This window comes from Danio rerio, chromosome 11 (genome assembly GCF_049306965.1).
Source record: "Danio rerio strain Tuebingen ecotype United States chromosome 11, GRCz12tu, whole genome shotgun sequence".
In the NCBI taxonomy this organism is placed as follows: Eukaryota; Metazoa; Chordata; class Actinopteri; order Cypriniformes; family Danionidae; genus Danio; species Danio rerio.
In genome coordinates this window covers 27,179,120-27,196,772 of record NC_133186.1, presented here as the reverse complement: position 1 = coordinate 27,196,772, position 17,653 = coordinate 27,179,120, and the positions used below count along the sequence as shown (strand labels likewise).

The 17,653-nt window shown below is 35.4% G+C and overlaps 1 protein-coding gene across 7 annotated transcripts in view; it reads right to left on the bottom strand.

Moving 5' to 3' along the window:
* ndrg3a (ndrg family member 3a) overlaps positions 1 to 17,653 on the bottom strand; it is a 74,647-nt gene that overhangs the window by 14,355 nt on the left and 42,639 nt on the right. For 5 of the 7 annotated variants that reach the window (NM_199517.1, XM_021479547.3, XM_009306019.5 and 2 more), the window contains 4 exon segments: positions 2,323 to 2,383; positions 2,610 to 2,672; positions 5,483 to 5,603; positions 5,695 to 5,800. In NM_199517.1, the coding sequence (NP_955811.1) occupies positions 2,323 to 2,383; positions 2,610 to 2,672; positions 5,483 to 5,603; positions 5,695 to 5,800 (351 nt within the window). 7 annotated transcript variants of the gene reach the window in all.

Below are 17,653 nucleotides of genomic sequence, written 5' to 3'. Positions count from 1 at the left end.
TCAACGTATTCCTTGTTTTGCATTTTAATTTCTATAGCTTCTGAGAATCCAAGCAGAGCCACATATTGATAAATAATGTTATGACAGCTGTTTTACATTACAACTGTTATGATTGAATTGCCTCTTGTTACAGTCATGAAATAGTTTAACATCATTAACATCATCACATTAAAATATTAGTTTATATTGGTTTATAATAGATGGCCTTAACTATGTACTTGAGTCAAAAAATAAACAAAATGTACTTACTGTGTTCACAATGTATTGTAGAACACTTGAGGTAGAATACTGGTGGAGTTAAGGCTGATTTATACTCGACGCGTCCACTAGTTCGCTTGATTGCGTGCTGCGAATGTGACGTCATCGCAGTTTTTGCAGAGGTTTGCTTTGGGGGCGCGCAACATGCTTTCAGAGTGCATTAATTTTTTTAAGACTCGAATGAACAGTTTGCATGGTGCCACGTTTCAATTGAGTTATATTTGAATCACTTTAGGGCTACATGGTGGTGCAGTGGGTAACACGTTCGCCGCACAGCAAGAAGGTCGCTGGTTCGAGCCTCGGCTGGGTCAGATGGCATTTCTGTGTGAAGCTTGCATGTTCTCCCTGTGTTCGCGTAGGTTTCCTCCGGGTGCTCTGGTTTCCCCCACAAGTCCAAAGACATATGAATTAGGTAGGCTAAAAATTGTCCATAGTGTATGTGTGTCAATAAGTGTGTATGAATGTTTCCTAGTGATGGGTTGCAGCTGGAAGGACATCCGCTGCGTAAAACATATGCTAAATAAGTTGGCGGTTAACTCCGCTGCGGCGACCCCAGATTAATAAAGGGGAATAAGAACGAAAAGAAAATGAATGAATGAATGATATTAAAGAGATTTTGGTACGCCTATACAGATATCTTTAAGATCCGTCCATGTGTGATAATAGTGACGAGGCAGTGTGGAGTTTGCATGTTCTCCCTGCCTTCGCGTGGGTTTCCTCCGGGTGATAACCACATGGCCAGTAATTCTTGGCTAGAAATTGCAAGTTTTTGTAAAAAGTTTAGAAAAACTTGAGGGATAAGTTTGTTAAAGCGAAAAAGAGAGGCTGAGGCAAAAGTGGAGACCCAGATGGTTTTAATACATAATTACAAAATATGTTTTTACACCATTCATAGCATTTACACTAATGTATATATTCATTCATTCATTTTCTTGTCGGCTTAGTCCCTTTATTAATCCGGGGTCGCCACAGCGGAATGAACTGCCAACTTATCCAGCAAGTTTTTACGCAGCGGATGCCCTTCCAGCATCCCATCTCTGGGAAACATCCACACACACACTCATACACTACGGACAATTTAGCCGACCCAATTCACCTGTACTGCATGTCGTTGGACTGTGGAGGAAACCAGAGCACCCGGAGGAAACCCACGCGAAGGCAGGGAGAACATGCAAACTCCACACTGCCTCGCCACTAATGTATATATTACAATTTAAATTTAAAACAATTTCTACAAAACTAAAATTAACAAATTATTTCTTTGATAACTGGAAAAGAATATATGAACCTATTGGTTTACAATATACTAATGTCCTGTTTATCTAGGCTTTATTGGTGATAATAGTCAGGAAGGTCTTTTAGGATATAAGTAGAGGACACAAACTAGCCAGGCAGTAATGTGTAAATTGTGGAGTGGACTAAATGGTGTATTTCTTTTGCTTTTATTCTTGCCATAATAAAAAATATATTAGTAGAGCAACCCATGTTTTATTGTCATTAATATGTTAATAAACATCAATAGGTAGAACTGTCCGACATATGAACAAAAGCAAATGATGCATCAAAGTTGGATTTAAAAACAGTCTTGAAGGGTTATAAATTTGTTTATAATAATTAAATTAATTTATGAAAATAACTAGTTTAAAAATCTAGAATGATGTGACGCAGTTTCATAAACTTCCAACTTCTCTGTTTATCCGTCTGATTTTACAGTTGATTTAATATTGACCGCCCCCTGTCGTTTTAAAAGAATATCTCAACTGCGAATGCGCAACCATCTTCATACCTGCTCCCCACTCTTCAATTAGCGCGCACCTTCACCCCCAGTCTCCACTTCGCGTGCACCACCCAGGTAGGTTTAAAGGTGGGTTAAGATGTAAGGAATGGTCAACAGTGTAATTAAAGATGTAATTACATGGAGGTATTTAATCAATCATCAGTTCAATGTCAAAACATGTGTTTACACAGTAACTACAAGCAATTAATTTCAGTGTAAGTTCATATTAGTTAAGACCACCATAAAGTGGGACCATTCATTGAATCAAACTAAAAAAAAGGACTTACAGCGAAGCGGGTTAAGATGTACGCTCCTGCGCCCACTCCAATGCCAATCACACTGTTCACCCTGCAAAAATGGACACAAACCTGTGTCACTTCTGATGGTGGTTTTCATCATTGTGTTTCCTACAGTGAAATACTGTAATTGGCTTAAATCGTGACAAACTGCCATCATGAGCACTTCTGTCAGGCCGAGTCCTTGCGATACAGCCGTGTTCAGACACACGGAGCTCGTGATGGATGTGCTGGAGGGTAATTCAGGACTAATGGAGCGCTTTGACTTTGATACTCACTTCAGCTGAGTCAGGACTGAGGGCAACATCTCTGCCAGCTCGTCCATGGTAGGATACAGGTATCTGAAAATTCAACAAAGACAATGACATTAGATGACAAAACAATGACATTAGATGACAAAATATTGGATATTTGATGGTGCAGTGCACGTGATTAATTCTGTAGGGAAAGAGGTTTCATGAGTAATTTGATGTATAAATGCATTTGTCGACTGGAGTATTCTCATAATAGCATTTTAATGTTGTTGAGAAATCCTAAGCTTACTGAGCGGCATTATCAGTCACCTTTGAGGAAGTATTGGCATAACTGTCTTTTTTAATGTATATTGATTGGTTTTTATTGTATTGTTTGTCTTCTGTTGCTAATGGACCTAGTTTCTGAAACTAAAGTGGAATATTGGTTCTATTAAATGTGTTTTCTTGGGATGCAGTTTTCATAGTGTTGTTCTAGTGGGTCACATTTTCACATAAAAAGCAGCACATTTCAAAGCATTTTTTCTTTCAAATCTTGTGTTAAACACCAAAAATCCTACTGGTTACACCTTTTTGTCCAATTATCAGATGATTTATTGATGTTAATGTTTAAGCCTAAGATAAGAATTATTAAATTTTAAATGACAGAAGAAAATACATGAGCTGGTTGTTCAAAAATATGAGAAAAGATTTTACAAATGATTTGGTAAAAAAAAGCTTGTTAATTTGAGTTTATTGTAAAGTTGTACAATAAATTTGAGTTTATTGTAAAGAATATTTTAATGTATCGTTGGACAAAATGCTACATGTTAAATGTTTGTTTCTATCCCTGAAACTGAAACTTTTGGTATGTGATTGCTTTTGATAATTTGAGGGCTGCTTTAAAACTAATACACAGGGGTCAGGGATGAAAAGGAATTTTTAAGCACCAAAACAATAAAAGTGTGATACAACTTTATTTCGTTTCCATTATTAGGGGCCGATCACACCAAACAGGATTTTTGCGTTGAGAGGTGCATCTTTTGAATAGTTTACTAAAGGCCGAGAGTTGTTTTGCGCATTGCTAATGTGTCCTGCGTGCCTTGTGTTTTAACTGCCTGCTGCACTTGCATTTTTTTTGTTGCACCATGTGTGCTCGCAGTTAAAAAAATAAAGTGCCTTATGTCACGCGCGCTGTTTTTCATTATCCAATCAAATGAAAGCAGAGGCGTGGTTTCCATTGTATTTGAAGCAGTGGTATTTGTGTTTTCAAGATGACTACGGAGACTTTAAAGATGAACGAGAGACTAGCAGTTGCAATTGTACTAATATCAACAATGCTCACGCACAATACACAAGCTGATTCAGTGGTTGCCTAGCAGCATAAAAAGCACAGGAAGTTTTTTTTTTTAACAAAAATAGACAGTGTGTTGCACCTCAAGTTTTTAGAACGAAAAAGTGCATTTGATGTGATCTGCCACTCAGAATGTCCCCTTATTATATCAGAAGATACATACACAAATGTCAACAAAAAACTGAATGTAAGAATAGTTTATACACCAAAATAAAATTGTTTGGCTTATATGTAGTGCAAGTAGAGTAAAAGTATCTGTTGTAAATTCTACTTAAAATATGTGTAAAAAGTAGCCCTTTTTAAAAGTACTCTAGAGTAGTGAGTATTACGCTGTGAAATTGCTGGTGAGTTTATATGTAATTTGTGCACATGTGTGTAAACGTAACATTCTGTAGTGGATTTAGTTACTGTTTAAGACTATTTGGTGATTTCATACCAGCAGGCACAGGACATCAACATGACATCAGATTGATGTTGTTACCCCAAAGTCGTGGGAAAATCGTGTTAACATAAGAACTCAACATCAGGCAGACATCAATGTTCAACATCGGACAGATGTTGCATTTTAGCTACTTTCCAATGCAACCTAAAAACAACTAAATATCAACATCTAATAATGTTACAGCTTGATGGTGTGTGGACGTTACCAATATGACGTCTATCAGATGTTAGATTTTAGTTTCCATGCCTGACGAATTAATGTCAGCATTTGACGTCAATATGACGTTGGTTTAAGATGTTGGTTTGACATTGGATTTTGGTCACTTTCCAACACAACCTAAAATCAACCAAATATCAACATCATTTCAAGTCAATAATGAACGTCAAAATAACATTGTCCTTAGACTCTGGTGACCTAAATCCAAGCTAATACTAATGAATTATGCCACTGTGTCTCGGCTGGGATTAGTGACATGCAGTCTAAACACTCTCATGCTCATTGTTTGTAAAGATTTTGGACACTTATTTCTTGGACACTTGTAATGCTTCCAATTGGTTTGCTGCATTTATAAAGCACCCATGCCTTAAAATTGTTCAGTATAATGTGATTTACTATCTATGTGTGATTTTGGCAGGAATCACAGGACTGATCTTTCTACTGATTAGAAAAAAATTAAGTAGTGACTGCAGGTTGAAGGAAAATAGTGAAGTAAAAGTATCGATACAGCACAAAAAATGTACTCAAGGGAAAGTAAAAGTACACATCTTTAAAACTAATTAATAATAATTCCTGAGAAAAACCACACAATTACAGTAATTTGAGTATTTATAATTTGTTACTTTACACCACTGCTTTGGATCAATTAAATGCAGGCTTGGGGAGCAGAAGTGACTTCTTAAAAAACATTACAAATCTTACTGTTCTGCAGCTGTGTTTGATGTCATAAATTTACAAAATTGATTTATATATGGAGTTACATTTTTGACAAAAAAAAATGCATTCCTATTTTGTGAACAAATAAACCAACAACCAATCAAACAAACTGTATGAGTATCGTTTTTTTATTTATCCAGCCATTCTGTATTCTCATATTAAAGATTTTGGCTGTGCAGCTGTGGCATTTACCCTGTAGGAAATGGGGGTCCTCCCTCCTGCTGTCCAGGAGCATCAACATGAACCACAGCGAAGTGCTGAGTGATCTCCATCATGTCCTCAAAGTTGAACAGTGTGTTGAAGCAGGACTTGTCTGAAAACCACCCAAACACCATTATCATTCTCAGATTTACAAACAAGCAACATTTTTAACATTCAGTCATTTTAATAGTTTATTCACATACGGTTCAGGCCGATGTCATGGTAGGTCAAAATGACGGGACGGTTGCCTTTAGGGCTGCCTCTCATGGTCACATGGAGCACACCGTGGGGCGTCTCAATGTCATGCTCCTGAAACAGAGGACAACAAGTCAAATACAGGTGATAAGATCTCTCCGCAAAATGCTTGTGGATTTACTATGCAACAAAGCTAGCGAAGTGTTGCTGCTGTTTTTTTCAGGAAGCATGTATTTGTGTGGTAAGTGATATCTCCCATGAGGCGACTCGGGCAGATGGTTGTAAGATCAATAGAAAGATCCAGATAGAAGGCCAAGCAGCTGCAGACAGTCACGATTCAGTCCTATCACACATCAGTGCTACTGCAATATGGGTATGGGCCTTAGAAATGTTGGTTTACACTAAATTATGATTATTAATAAAAAAACGTGTGAGGATTCAATTGACAATCAGTGAACTGATTCATTTTGATTGTGTATACTGTCTTAATGTAAGAAAAAGAAATGTACAGCTCTTAGACACTAATATTAATGTATTTAAATGTTGAAAGGATGAACCGTGAACTCTTTGCGCTGTAATTTCTCTCCAGCCATCATCATCTACATCTGTTTAGGATGAAATCCAAAATCTATAATGCATCCTTCCAAGAGCCCAATTAGTGCAATGATATTGGAGTTATTTATTCCGCCATTAGATACGCAAGACACACACTCACATTTTACACTACCATTTAAAAGTCTGGGTCAGTGAGATTTTCTATGCAACAAGAAAGCATTAAATTGATTAAAATAAAATTGTCATTGAAAATATTTTTAAGATTACAAAATATTTCTGGGCAGTTCATTACGCTGTGCTGACTCCTGATAAATAAGGGTAATAAGGAATAAGGAAAATTAAAGAATATTTCTGTTTCAAATAATTATTGAATTTTTATTTCACCGAGTAATACTGATTTGTTTTAACACTGACAATAATAAATGTATCATTCATGAATGATCATGTAACAGTAAAGAATTCTGAATTAAAAGTATTTTAAAACCAGTATTTAAAAAGTTTTGAAATGAATACAGTTTTTCTTTAGTTTTGATCAAATCTTGGTGGGCATAATGGATACTTTGAACATTAAAATATCTTACTGATTTTAAATTGGTAATATATGTGACAAGCTGACCCAAAAAGAATCACTTCCTCTGATAAAATCAAAGATATCTATCAAAATGGACAGCAGACGGATGCTTCCGGAGCCATTAATGGGAGTGGCTGCAGAACTATTACAATAGCGGCATCCTGACTCTGTGACTTTGCAGAACTGTAACACACTGCAGCCCTCGTGACAGACGGTCTCCCTGCACCGTCTGATTCATATTGCAAAAAAGTCAGAAAGCAAAAAGGCTGAAATCACCAGTCACAATATAATTGGCTTCCTTTGTGCAACTCACAGGAGGTTACTGGAAGTTGTTTTTATACAATTTGAGACAAACAGAAAGCTTTGTTTGAGAAGAAATTCTCATAAGACAGTACATCCATCTGTTTCTCATCCGTTTTAAATTTGTGATATGGTGAACACTCCAGAAAGATTTCTTTGCAAAAGAAGAGCCAACTGAGAGATCAAACAGTCTAAGAAAGTCTCAACTCAATATATATCTGCTGACATTAACAACTATAATTGTTTTAATGATTTATTCACTCTGCATATTAGCAGAAGTAGATTGGGTTGTTGGCGAGAGAGCAAACCTTGGAATGTCTTCAGTGCTTTGTGTTAAGGAAGGACCAACTAAATTGCTTGTTTTGTCCATTTATCCTGGATGGAGCATCATGTTTAGTGATGTATATATGTATATGTACAGTATATACTCATGTCACTATATATAGTACATATATAGGGCTTTATGTGTGTGCTTGAGAGAGAACATTTTGCGCATCACAGCTTCCTCTCCATCAATAATGAAATGAGTCACAGCAGAGGGACACACAGGAGTCTGAGACAGGAAAAATTAGCTTCTGTACCGAAGCTCTTTGTGTAATAAGATTCACATAACTGTGACTGGCGGTTATTTGTTAATCTAGTAAAGCTGATTACAATACGTTAATAGAACCGGAGCCTTTTCTTTTCAAATCAGACTAGGTAACTTCATTGATTTTGGTGTAAACGACTAGCTGTAAAATAGTAATTTAAAAATTAAGATCTGCGTCCAATCAAAAAAAGACTCCGCCTTTAGATACCACTCCACCCCCCCTTTTTTTTTTGGAAAAACCTTAATGTAGTTCACAATACAGACAAAAAGATCTCTTAAAATTAACATCTCAATGCAAACTCTATTGGTAATTGAATCCATGAAAACAAAAAATATTGATGACTCATCCTGCATTATGTAGATTTTATCCAATCAAAAGTTTCTGAAGACTGTTCCATGCATCCATTCAAAAAAGGTCCCTTCCTCCAGATTTTTTTTTATTTTTTTATTCAATGTAGATTACAATACAGACAAAAACATCTCTTACATTTAACATCTCAATGCAAAATCTATTGTTAATTGATTCCAGGAAAAAAAAAAATATATATATATATATATATGTATATATATTGATGAGTCATCCTGCATTATGCAGATTTTCTCCAATCAAAACTCTCTGAAAACTGCTCCATTCGTCTATTCCTAAAAGTCCCTGCCTCTAGATTTTTACCTTTAAAAAAAAACTTCAATGTAGATCTCAACACAGACAAAAAGATCCTTTAAAATTAATATCACAATGCAAACTCTATTAGGAATTTATTCCATGAAAACAGACCAAAAAATATTGATGACTCATCCTGCACTATGCAGATTTTCTCCAATCAAAACTCTCTGAAGATTGTTCCATCCATCCATTCAAAAAAAATTCCCTTCCACTAGATTTTTCTCTTTAAAAAACAAATACAAAAAAAAAATTTCAATGTAGATCACAATACAGACAAAGAGATCCCTTAAAATAACATCTTAATGCAAAATCTATTAGTAATTGATTGCATGAAAACGAACCAAAAATATTGATGACTCATCCTGTACTATATGCAAATTTTCTCCAATCAAAACTCCCTGAAGACTGTTCAACGCCCTAATATCACAATCTAGTGAGCAGAAAAATCATGATTCATGGGTGTGATGTAGATTAAGCAACTTGGCTATTATTCATGAAATATGTCAAAACAGATTTCAATAGCAAATGCATCGATGTAGGAAAGAAAACTGCCCTTGTCAAATGATTTTAAGGGGTCTTGCAGGGTGAGATCAAAAATAGGTGCAATTTAGTAGCGCTTGCAGTGAGGCATGCAGATTGTCTGGAACAAACGCCTGGCGTGAGTCCGAATGTTTTCAGGTCTCTGTGATATGAATGATCAAGGCCAGAGAGTGGGAGAGTCTGAAATGTAACATTAAAAAAAGCCTCTTCTAAACACATTGTCAATGTTTCAGACACACATTGTACGCTGATGTGGGTCTAGAGAGGGTGGGAGAGAGGGGTGAGGAATAGGAATGAGCCTGAAGAAAAGAAGACTAATTCAGAGGGACAAATAGTGTTGGGTCATTATAATCACTCACTATCAAAATCTGGCTGTGCGAGATGATCTAAACTGAGCAACTGAGTTTATTAAAAACAGAAACGCAATATGATGAAATACTATTGATGTCAAATGCCGCAATTATCTTTCGTTCTTCGCTATTTAAAAGAGGGAAATTGGTATGGAAAAGGGAACACTGCAATGTTTGTAACCTGCTGCTCCCAATCAAGAAATGCTGATTAAACAGCCTGCAGGGGTGTGAAATATATATTGTAGATGGTAATAATATACTTGTTTTAATGATAAGCAGTTTTATCAAGTATGTCAGTCTCTTTGTAAAATATTTTTTTCTCCTCAGACTAAAAGCACTGACTGCACAAGAAACCTACAAGAATTTAGTCAACCCATTTTTTCTTCTTCTATTTATTAGACATAAAATTGTTAAGTTCTAAACAAGTTTTCCTAAATATTCACAAATAATGTAATTCCATATGTAATATTGACTATACCAACTAGGGATGCTCAATATATCGTTTCAGCATCGATATCGCAATGTGCATGTTCGCAATAATTACATCGCAGGGATCTGCAATGTAGTTGGGATTATAGTTGACCCGACATTAAAGTTAACAACATTGTGGAGCAATTTCATATTATAATCTTAGAGTGAAAGTTTATTATTTGCATGTGTTTTAAGACCTGACTGTAAGAATTTAAAGCAAATTTAAGCCATTTGGGCACATTAAATGAAACCTTTATAGCTTAAAGATTAATTGTACATTATATATTAATAATTAAAATTATAATTAATAATATAATTAAAATGATACGTTGTAGTTGTTGCTGTTGTTTTTATTATTATTATTATTATTATTATTATACAGTGATTATTTAATTTCTGCTTTTGAATACCGCTTGACTTGCCAGAAAATCATAAATCATTGTTTATTTGCATCTTTTCTCTGTAGTATTTAACTTTGCTTGTCATTTCTTGAATTTGTTTTATGCAGATTCGTTCCCTTGCAGAATTATCCAAATCGATCTGAAATTTTGATTTCTTTAAAGCTATTCAAGTCAAATGCTGAAAGTGCATTTATATCGCAATATATATCGCAATGAATGAAAACCTTGCATTGTCAGTTTTTTCCAATATTGTGCAGCCCTATCACAAACAGTTGTATCATGTAACATTATAGACACAACATTATCTGGTTCCAAATAGATAGTTCTGTAGTGTGCTGTTTCAGAACAAATCTCTTTTTAAATTAATCAACTGAATGATTCTTAGGGCGTTTATAACTAGGCATGGTTGCCTTAAATCGTGCCGAGGTGCGATTGTCCCCTCTCCCCCGATGACCAGCACTCACACTGCATCTTGCTTTCCGAACCTGAGCATGCTTAAGTCATTGATAATGCAACTGTTTAGTAACAGAAAAAAAGCGCTCTCGCTCAGCACAGTAAAAATTGCATTAGTTAAATCGTTTTGTATTATTTTTAGTCATTTGGGATGCAGTGACACGTAGTGAAATATTTTACTGAACAGATCCTCAACTTTTGGTGCTCATAAATTATTATAAAAGTCCTCATGCTGCAGGTATTAGGAGGTGCAGCTGACGTGCAGCGAGGGGTTTGCGTTCATTAAAAAGTGAGAATGATTAATAAATTCATATGAAACAGCCCCTTAAAAGTGACGTCGCACTTCAGTTTCGGGCTCGGGCGTGATTTGCACTCACACTAAAAGCGTACCACGCCGAAGCCCATCCAAACTGCGCTTTGGCACACCTCTTCCAACGATTCAGAGCACTTACATTTGTCAAACGAACCAGGAAAGGCAGTGTGGGTGCACCTTTACTTACTTAAGGCCTACTTACTATACTGTATTTCTAAATGACTCAGCTTTTTTGAACGAATTGCTTGAATGAATGATCAAAGACTCACTCACTAAGGCAAGGATTTGCACCACCTACTGGCAGTTTTATTGTGATATTTATATAACCACGAGAATGTAAGCCTCTAAAAATAGCTAATTTAGTAGTACTAAACCTCCCAGGATGTATTGAGATATTGTTTTTAATATTGCACATACATAAACTGCAATCTTTCTTGAGAAACTGGTAAGAACATTGCTGGTTAATTTAGTTCAGAGGCTGATCGGGCAAATTTCAAATATAAATTCCTGGTAAAAAATAAAATATTTACACACCAATATTCATATTATGTTTTGAGTTCCTAAATTGTGCATTCTTGATTGAAAGTAAAATCTGAATAGCTCACTTATATACCAAATACATGGTTTTCCTCTTGCATCCAAACATTTAAACCTGGAAAAAGCACAATCAATGCAGCTCTTCTTTGGGAAGCAGAGGCTAAGCCAAGGTGAATGAATGAATTCAAGAAAAAACAGTATAAGCCTTTGCCCCCCCACACCCGCTTCTCTACCTAATAGCATCAATCACAGACCACAAGCCTGGGAGCCATTACACAGCACAAACTTGACGGCAGATCACTATTATACACACACACACACACACACAGATGCGAATACACACCATCCATACTAATGCATTGTTAGGGAAAAAAACACACATACAGCATACACTCTCCACCACACCCTGCCAGTAGTGCTAGTGTTTTTAAGTACTCCAAATGTCCTTCATTTACTTGACCTATTAGTCAGTCATCGGGACGTTTGCCACATTTATAGCCACAAAACCCCCCAAAATGTAACCATCAACCCATAAACAACGTCTGATTTTGAACCTTCTAAACTAAAAATATTCATAACTAACACTTTAGTCTCAAACTGGATGAATCTGAGGTAAAGTAAACAAGCCGAGAGAAGCATGACTCGCATGACAAACACATCAGAGAGAATCTCATATGACATCAGGCATGCACATTTCTGCTAAAAGGAAAAGTCAGGAATCAGTAGTAGTGTCTCTCTGACGCACACACGCACACACACTCACCACTGCATCTCCAGTACACGCATTCTGCTCCACATCCAGAACGGTTGACATGTTTCCACACACGAGACAGTGACAGCTTCACAGAGGAGACAGGAAGAGATGGGAGGATCCAGGAGAGAAACACAGAGTGGCTGAAGGAGGGATGGAGGAGAACGGACAGGGACAGCAGTAGCTAGGCAGAGATCCAGAAGGGAGGGGAGGCGGAGGAATGAAGAGAGGAGGTATGTTTTGAAAGAGAGAGAGAGATGCAGAGAGAGCGGGGAGGAGAGAAAAGTGACTGCGGTTTGCGCTGGGGAGGCAGTGCTTGCTCATGCATATGCCAGCGGCTGCTCTGATTGGACGAGAGGGAGTCAGGTGGGCAGGAGAAGGGATGAGAGGGGCAGGGCTGATACAGAGAGATGATGATGCTCTCCACTGCACTTTATTATTTGTTTTTGGGTGGGGTCAACCAGTTCAGAGGAGAGGTGCAAACTGATCTGACCTTGCACATCCACACATTTGGACTAAATATATTGATTAGATGTTAGTCATGCTAGTGATGTTCAGATGCTTTAGGATCAGGACAGATTTGGCTGTCAACATAAGATCACAATTGATTATCTTACAAAAAAATACAATCAGGTTTTTATTATTTATTCACTTTTCTTTCACCTTTGAATATTCTTATGAAATACAATAACATGTTTTTGATGTCTAATATTTTAAATGTATGGTGCTCTGCAAAACTGAGTACACCCCATTTTAAAAATTAATATTTTTATCCATTTTTCAGTGAATATAGGCAATGCATTTTGGTGCATTTGAACAAAACTCATTTTTATTAAACATATATATTTATTTAATAATATTTTAGTCACCATACACATTTAAATAGTAAGATATTGCAACTAAATTCAAGTAAAATGTTGCAAAATATTACAAACTACAAAATTTCAACAAAATTTTCAGTTTTTTTGCTCCTCCTGATCTTTCCTCTTTCTTAATCTTTTCTCTCAAATTTCAAATTTAATTCAATGCATCTTTATTTCTATAGCACCTTTACATTGTAGTCAAAGCAGCTTAACATAGAAGATTATAGTAAATGGAAACTGTCAGTTCAGTTTTCAGAGTTTAAGTTCAGTTTAGTTCAGTTCAGTGTGCTTTAAATTTCACTGCTGAGAGTCCAAACATTGAAGAGCACATCCATCGAAATCAAATCAAAATTTATTTCTAGTGCACACTTAATTACAACCTTTGGTCCAACCTTGGACCAAGGTGCTGTACAACAGCATTAGCAGGTAAAAAAAAAACACCAATAAAATGCAATAAAAACAACAATATAAAACATTAGTAACAACAGTAAAAGTGAGAGAAAAGCAATTTAGTATAGCCTGGAACAGCCATTGGGGAATATTAAATGCACTTGAAAAAAGATTTGGGTGCTATTCTGATTTTTAATAGTAACTTACTCCATAGTTTCGAACTCACAACTGCAAAGGCTCTATTGATCCTGCATTTGAGATGAGATCGAGGTATTTGCAATTGATGGCAGTCAGAATTTTATCTAAGGCTAAGCGATCATGTTTGGGCCTTAGCAGTGATCAGATCAGAAAGATACAGGGGCGCTATAGGTTATGCAAGGTTTTATAAACAAAGAGTGAAATTTTATAGTCTGTTCAGAAACGAACCGACAACCAATGTAGTTATCACAATATTGGTGTGATATGGTCATATTTGTGGCTGCTCATCAGCAAACGGGCGGCCACATTTTGGACCATTTGAAGTCTAGAAATAGAACATGAAGGTAGACCAATATATTTAGGTTGACTAGTTTTTGGACCGTTATTGTATATTATTTTGTTAGATAAGCTCCAGATTTGGTTTCAGTACTGACTAATCTACTGTAAAAGCATAAAATATAAAATTGTATAGCTTCTTATTAAAATTATTCCAGGTCGATTTTTTCAATTACTTTCCCTACTGTGTGTTGAGTCACCTGACCCGCTCATGTACAAGACATGTTATAAAAATGTAGCTGCTGAACTGAAAAATGTTCAGCGCTTTGCAGCCATATCTGATCTCTGGTCAAGTAGAACGATAGACCCATTCTTGAACCTTATTTTGCACTATACACTGATGATTTTGGAAGCTGCGCCAGAGATGCCTTAGGTGTGTGTTTCCTTCAATTATTTTAAAATCAAGTAATCCACCCTTCATTCGAAAATCTCTCACTTGTAACATGAGCATATTTACAGTGTGAGGGCAAAAATAAATAAATAAAACAAATAAATAAAATAATGGTTCATTAATCATAATCAAGTTAAAATGTTCAATTAATCAAATTGTTGATTTTAGGCCAAATCGCCCAGCCCTATTTTGTATTTCTGTGATATATATGGTGATATGAACATAATTTCACAAAATGACTTAAGTAACTGGGAACAATTCACAATTGTACATTGATTGGGATGATTTTGTAGGGGAGTGCACCTGCATAAAATACATATAAAAATGTATTTAAAAAATTTAAACACAGATAAAAACAAAATAAACCATGTTTTATGGTTTTTGGTGGAATATTGCAAAACTGAGGTAAAAAATAAAAAACTCAATCCTCTAATCTAAAATAACACTGTATAGTCTTAATTTGATAAATAACTCCGCTCAATTAATCTTTGTTAAAGTGGCAAACTTTCTAATGTCTTGTTCCCAAATGATTTTAAATTTGTTTTAAATCTTAAAGTCACAAGCCTTAAAAAATCCATCTGAGTAAAACAAATCATTCAAACTAATAGATTATGGTTGAAATTCACCATGACTCAACAATCATGTACTGAATTGTTATTTTTAGTTAATCCCAACTTAACATCGCACATCCTGCAATGTGACTTAATTGCGGATACGGACATTGCAATATCAATGCTGAAATTATACATTGTGCATCCCTAATACAAATCAATAACATCTTTGCATAAATAGGAAATATTCTCTTTTGTTAAAACTTACATCTAAATAATGGTGTTTTAAGGTGTTTTAAGGTGTAGGACTTTTGAACCTGTTTAAAAATGTATGTATTGTGTATTAAAGGGGTGGTCTAGAGAGTATTTTTTGTATTTTTAAGACTTGGTTGTGTTTATAAGAAGCAATGCAATGTGTGCTCATGCTTCACTTGTAAAAGAAATATCATGTTATTTTTTTCATATATCTTACTTGAATTATATACAGCTACTCAGGTAACATAAAAACGGCTGTCATATTTCCTAATTCCTCTGAAAGCCGGCCCTCAAGAGGCTCTGATTGCTCAGTTAACATAATGTGCTGTGACTCGTAGATCGGCACCAGGAAGCGTCACTGTTATAACATTACAGCGCATCTGGCCATGCCACTTTGCTGCACGGGGTGTTTGCGTGTAACCTGAAGGGTTTATGACATCATTAACCTGGATATATTTCTTTGTAGTCCCAAAACTTTGTTCGCTGTAGGCCTTGCTAAGTTAACTCTATAAAAGCCAATGTCTCCCTTTGCATTGAACTTTAAGCGCATGACATTTAGAATTGCTGTTTATGTTCACACAGCTAGTTTAAAATATGATATCGTAGTGGACCATCCCTTTAATAATTTTAAACAGATTTAACATTTGTGTATGCGTCAAAGAAAACTTCCAAAAAAGTTTTGATTAAACCAAATGATTAAAATATAATAGTGCTTTAAATGTAGTTGTTTTCCCACTGTGCATTGGAATGTGTTTTACCATGATTTACAGAAGACACCAAATGGTATTTGGCATGTAACAGTACTGTAGTTCAGTGGTTCTCAAAGTGGGGGTCGGGATCCCCCGAGGGGTCGCGGGACAATGAATGGGGGGTCTCCTGGTGATTTCCAAAAATCTATTTATTTTTATTAAACCCAAGTTGATTATAGTTATACTATATAGTTACTATAGTAGCTTATAGTTACTAGTTCTATTGGACTGCAACCCCTGGGGTAAATACATTACATTAAAGACACAGCAGTAGCGTCAGATGCAGCAGATTGATTTTATAATACCAGGTTAAACTTTCTGGCACATTTACAGCACTGACTGAAAATTAAACAAAGAATAGACTTCGGTCTGTTGGAGTGTGCGCGCCATTGCATGCAAGGTTTCTATATTTATAGCCACCTCAGAGGATATTGGGGGTCGCGATTTACTGCCATTGTCATTTTAGGGGTCGCGGGCTGAAAAGTTTGGGAACCCCTGCTGTAGTTTATATACCAAATTATCCATTTGTTACTAAAGAGGTTAAAAAGTTATAATATAATTTAGTATGATCAATATTCATACTAAAAATATATTAATACAATCTTAGTTATGTATATATACAGTGCTCAGCATATATGAGTACACCCCCCAGAAATCTCTTAATTACATTGATATTTCTGTAGGATGCTTTATATATTATATTTGTGCATATACATTAGTTTAGTCAGTGCTGAAGCCAAATCTGGAGCTAATCTAACAAAATAACTTATGATAACGGTCCAAAAACTAGTAGCCCAAATTTATATGTTAGGGAAAAAATAGCAAAAATCAAGAGAAACAAAAAATATACAATTTTGTTGAAATGTTGTAGATTGTAATTTTTTTTTTGCAATATTTTGGATGAATTTAAATGTATTATCTTTCCATTTCTTAAGATGTTCTGTGACTCAAATATTATTTTAATAAATATATCTTTCTAAGAAATCTCTTTGTTCAAATGCACCAATAAATCTTCCCATATTCACTGAGAAATGGATGAAAAATATTTATATCAAAATGGGGAGTACTCATATATGCTGAACACTGTATATCTGTTATGATGTTATAATCATTTCACACATATTTTACATTTAATTTTCACAAATGCAAATTGAAACATTATAATATACATTTTCCTTGCATTTAATATAATTTCTATCTATATCAAATGTTTTGTAAATGTATTTTTTGAAGAAACAAAAATGGGATGTTTCACCTTTGACTTGAATGTCTGAATTGTATTTTCGATTATTTATTTAAAAAAGCCAAAAAATAAAAAATAAAAAAGTAAACCTATTTTCTGTGTCCATGGATACTCTAATGTTTATTTCTTAATTGTCAGCACTTTGAGTCTAAGCAAAGCACATTACAAATAAAATTTATTATTATTGTTATTATTATTATTTTTATTATTATTATTAAACACTGCAGTAAATGCTCATGGTTTCGAAGCACAGTTTGTGCTCAGTAAAGGAATTTTGTGGCCCTGCAGAGAGGTGCACTATGGTCTCATGTGAGCGATGTCTGATGTCTCTGCGAGTCTCGCTCTCTGATAGGTTATTGATCTGCCATGCTTTCATTTATCAGTATATGAAGTTGAAACATTGTTTTTCATTCAATAAGCTCTAGTGTTGTCCTCCAGGGGCCACCATAGACAAACACAATCTGAGGAGCAACAGCCAGGGAAATCCAATACAACT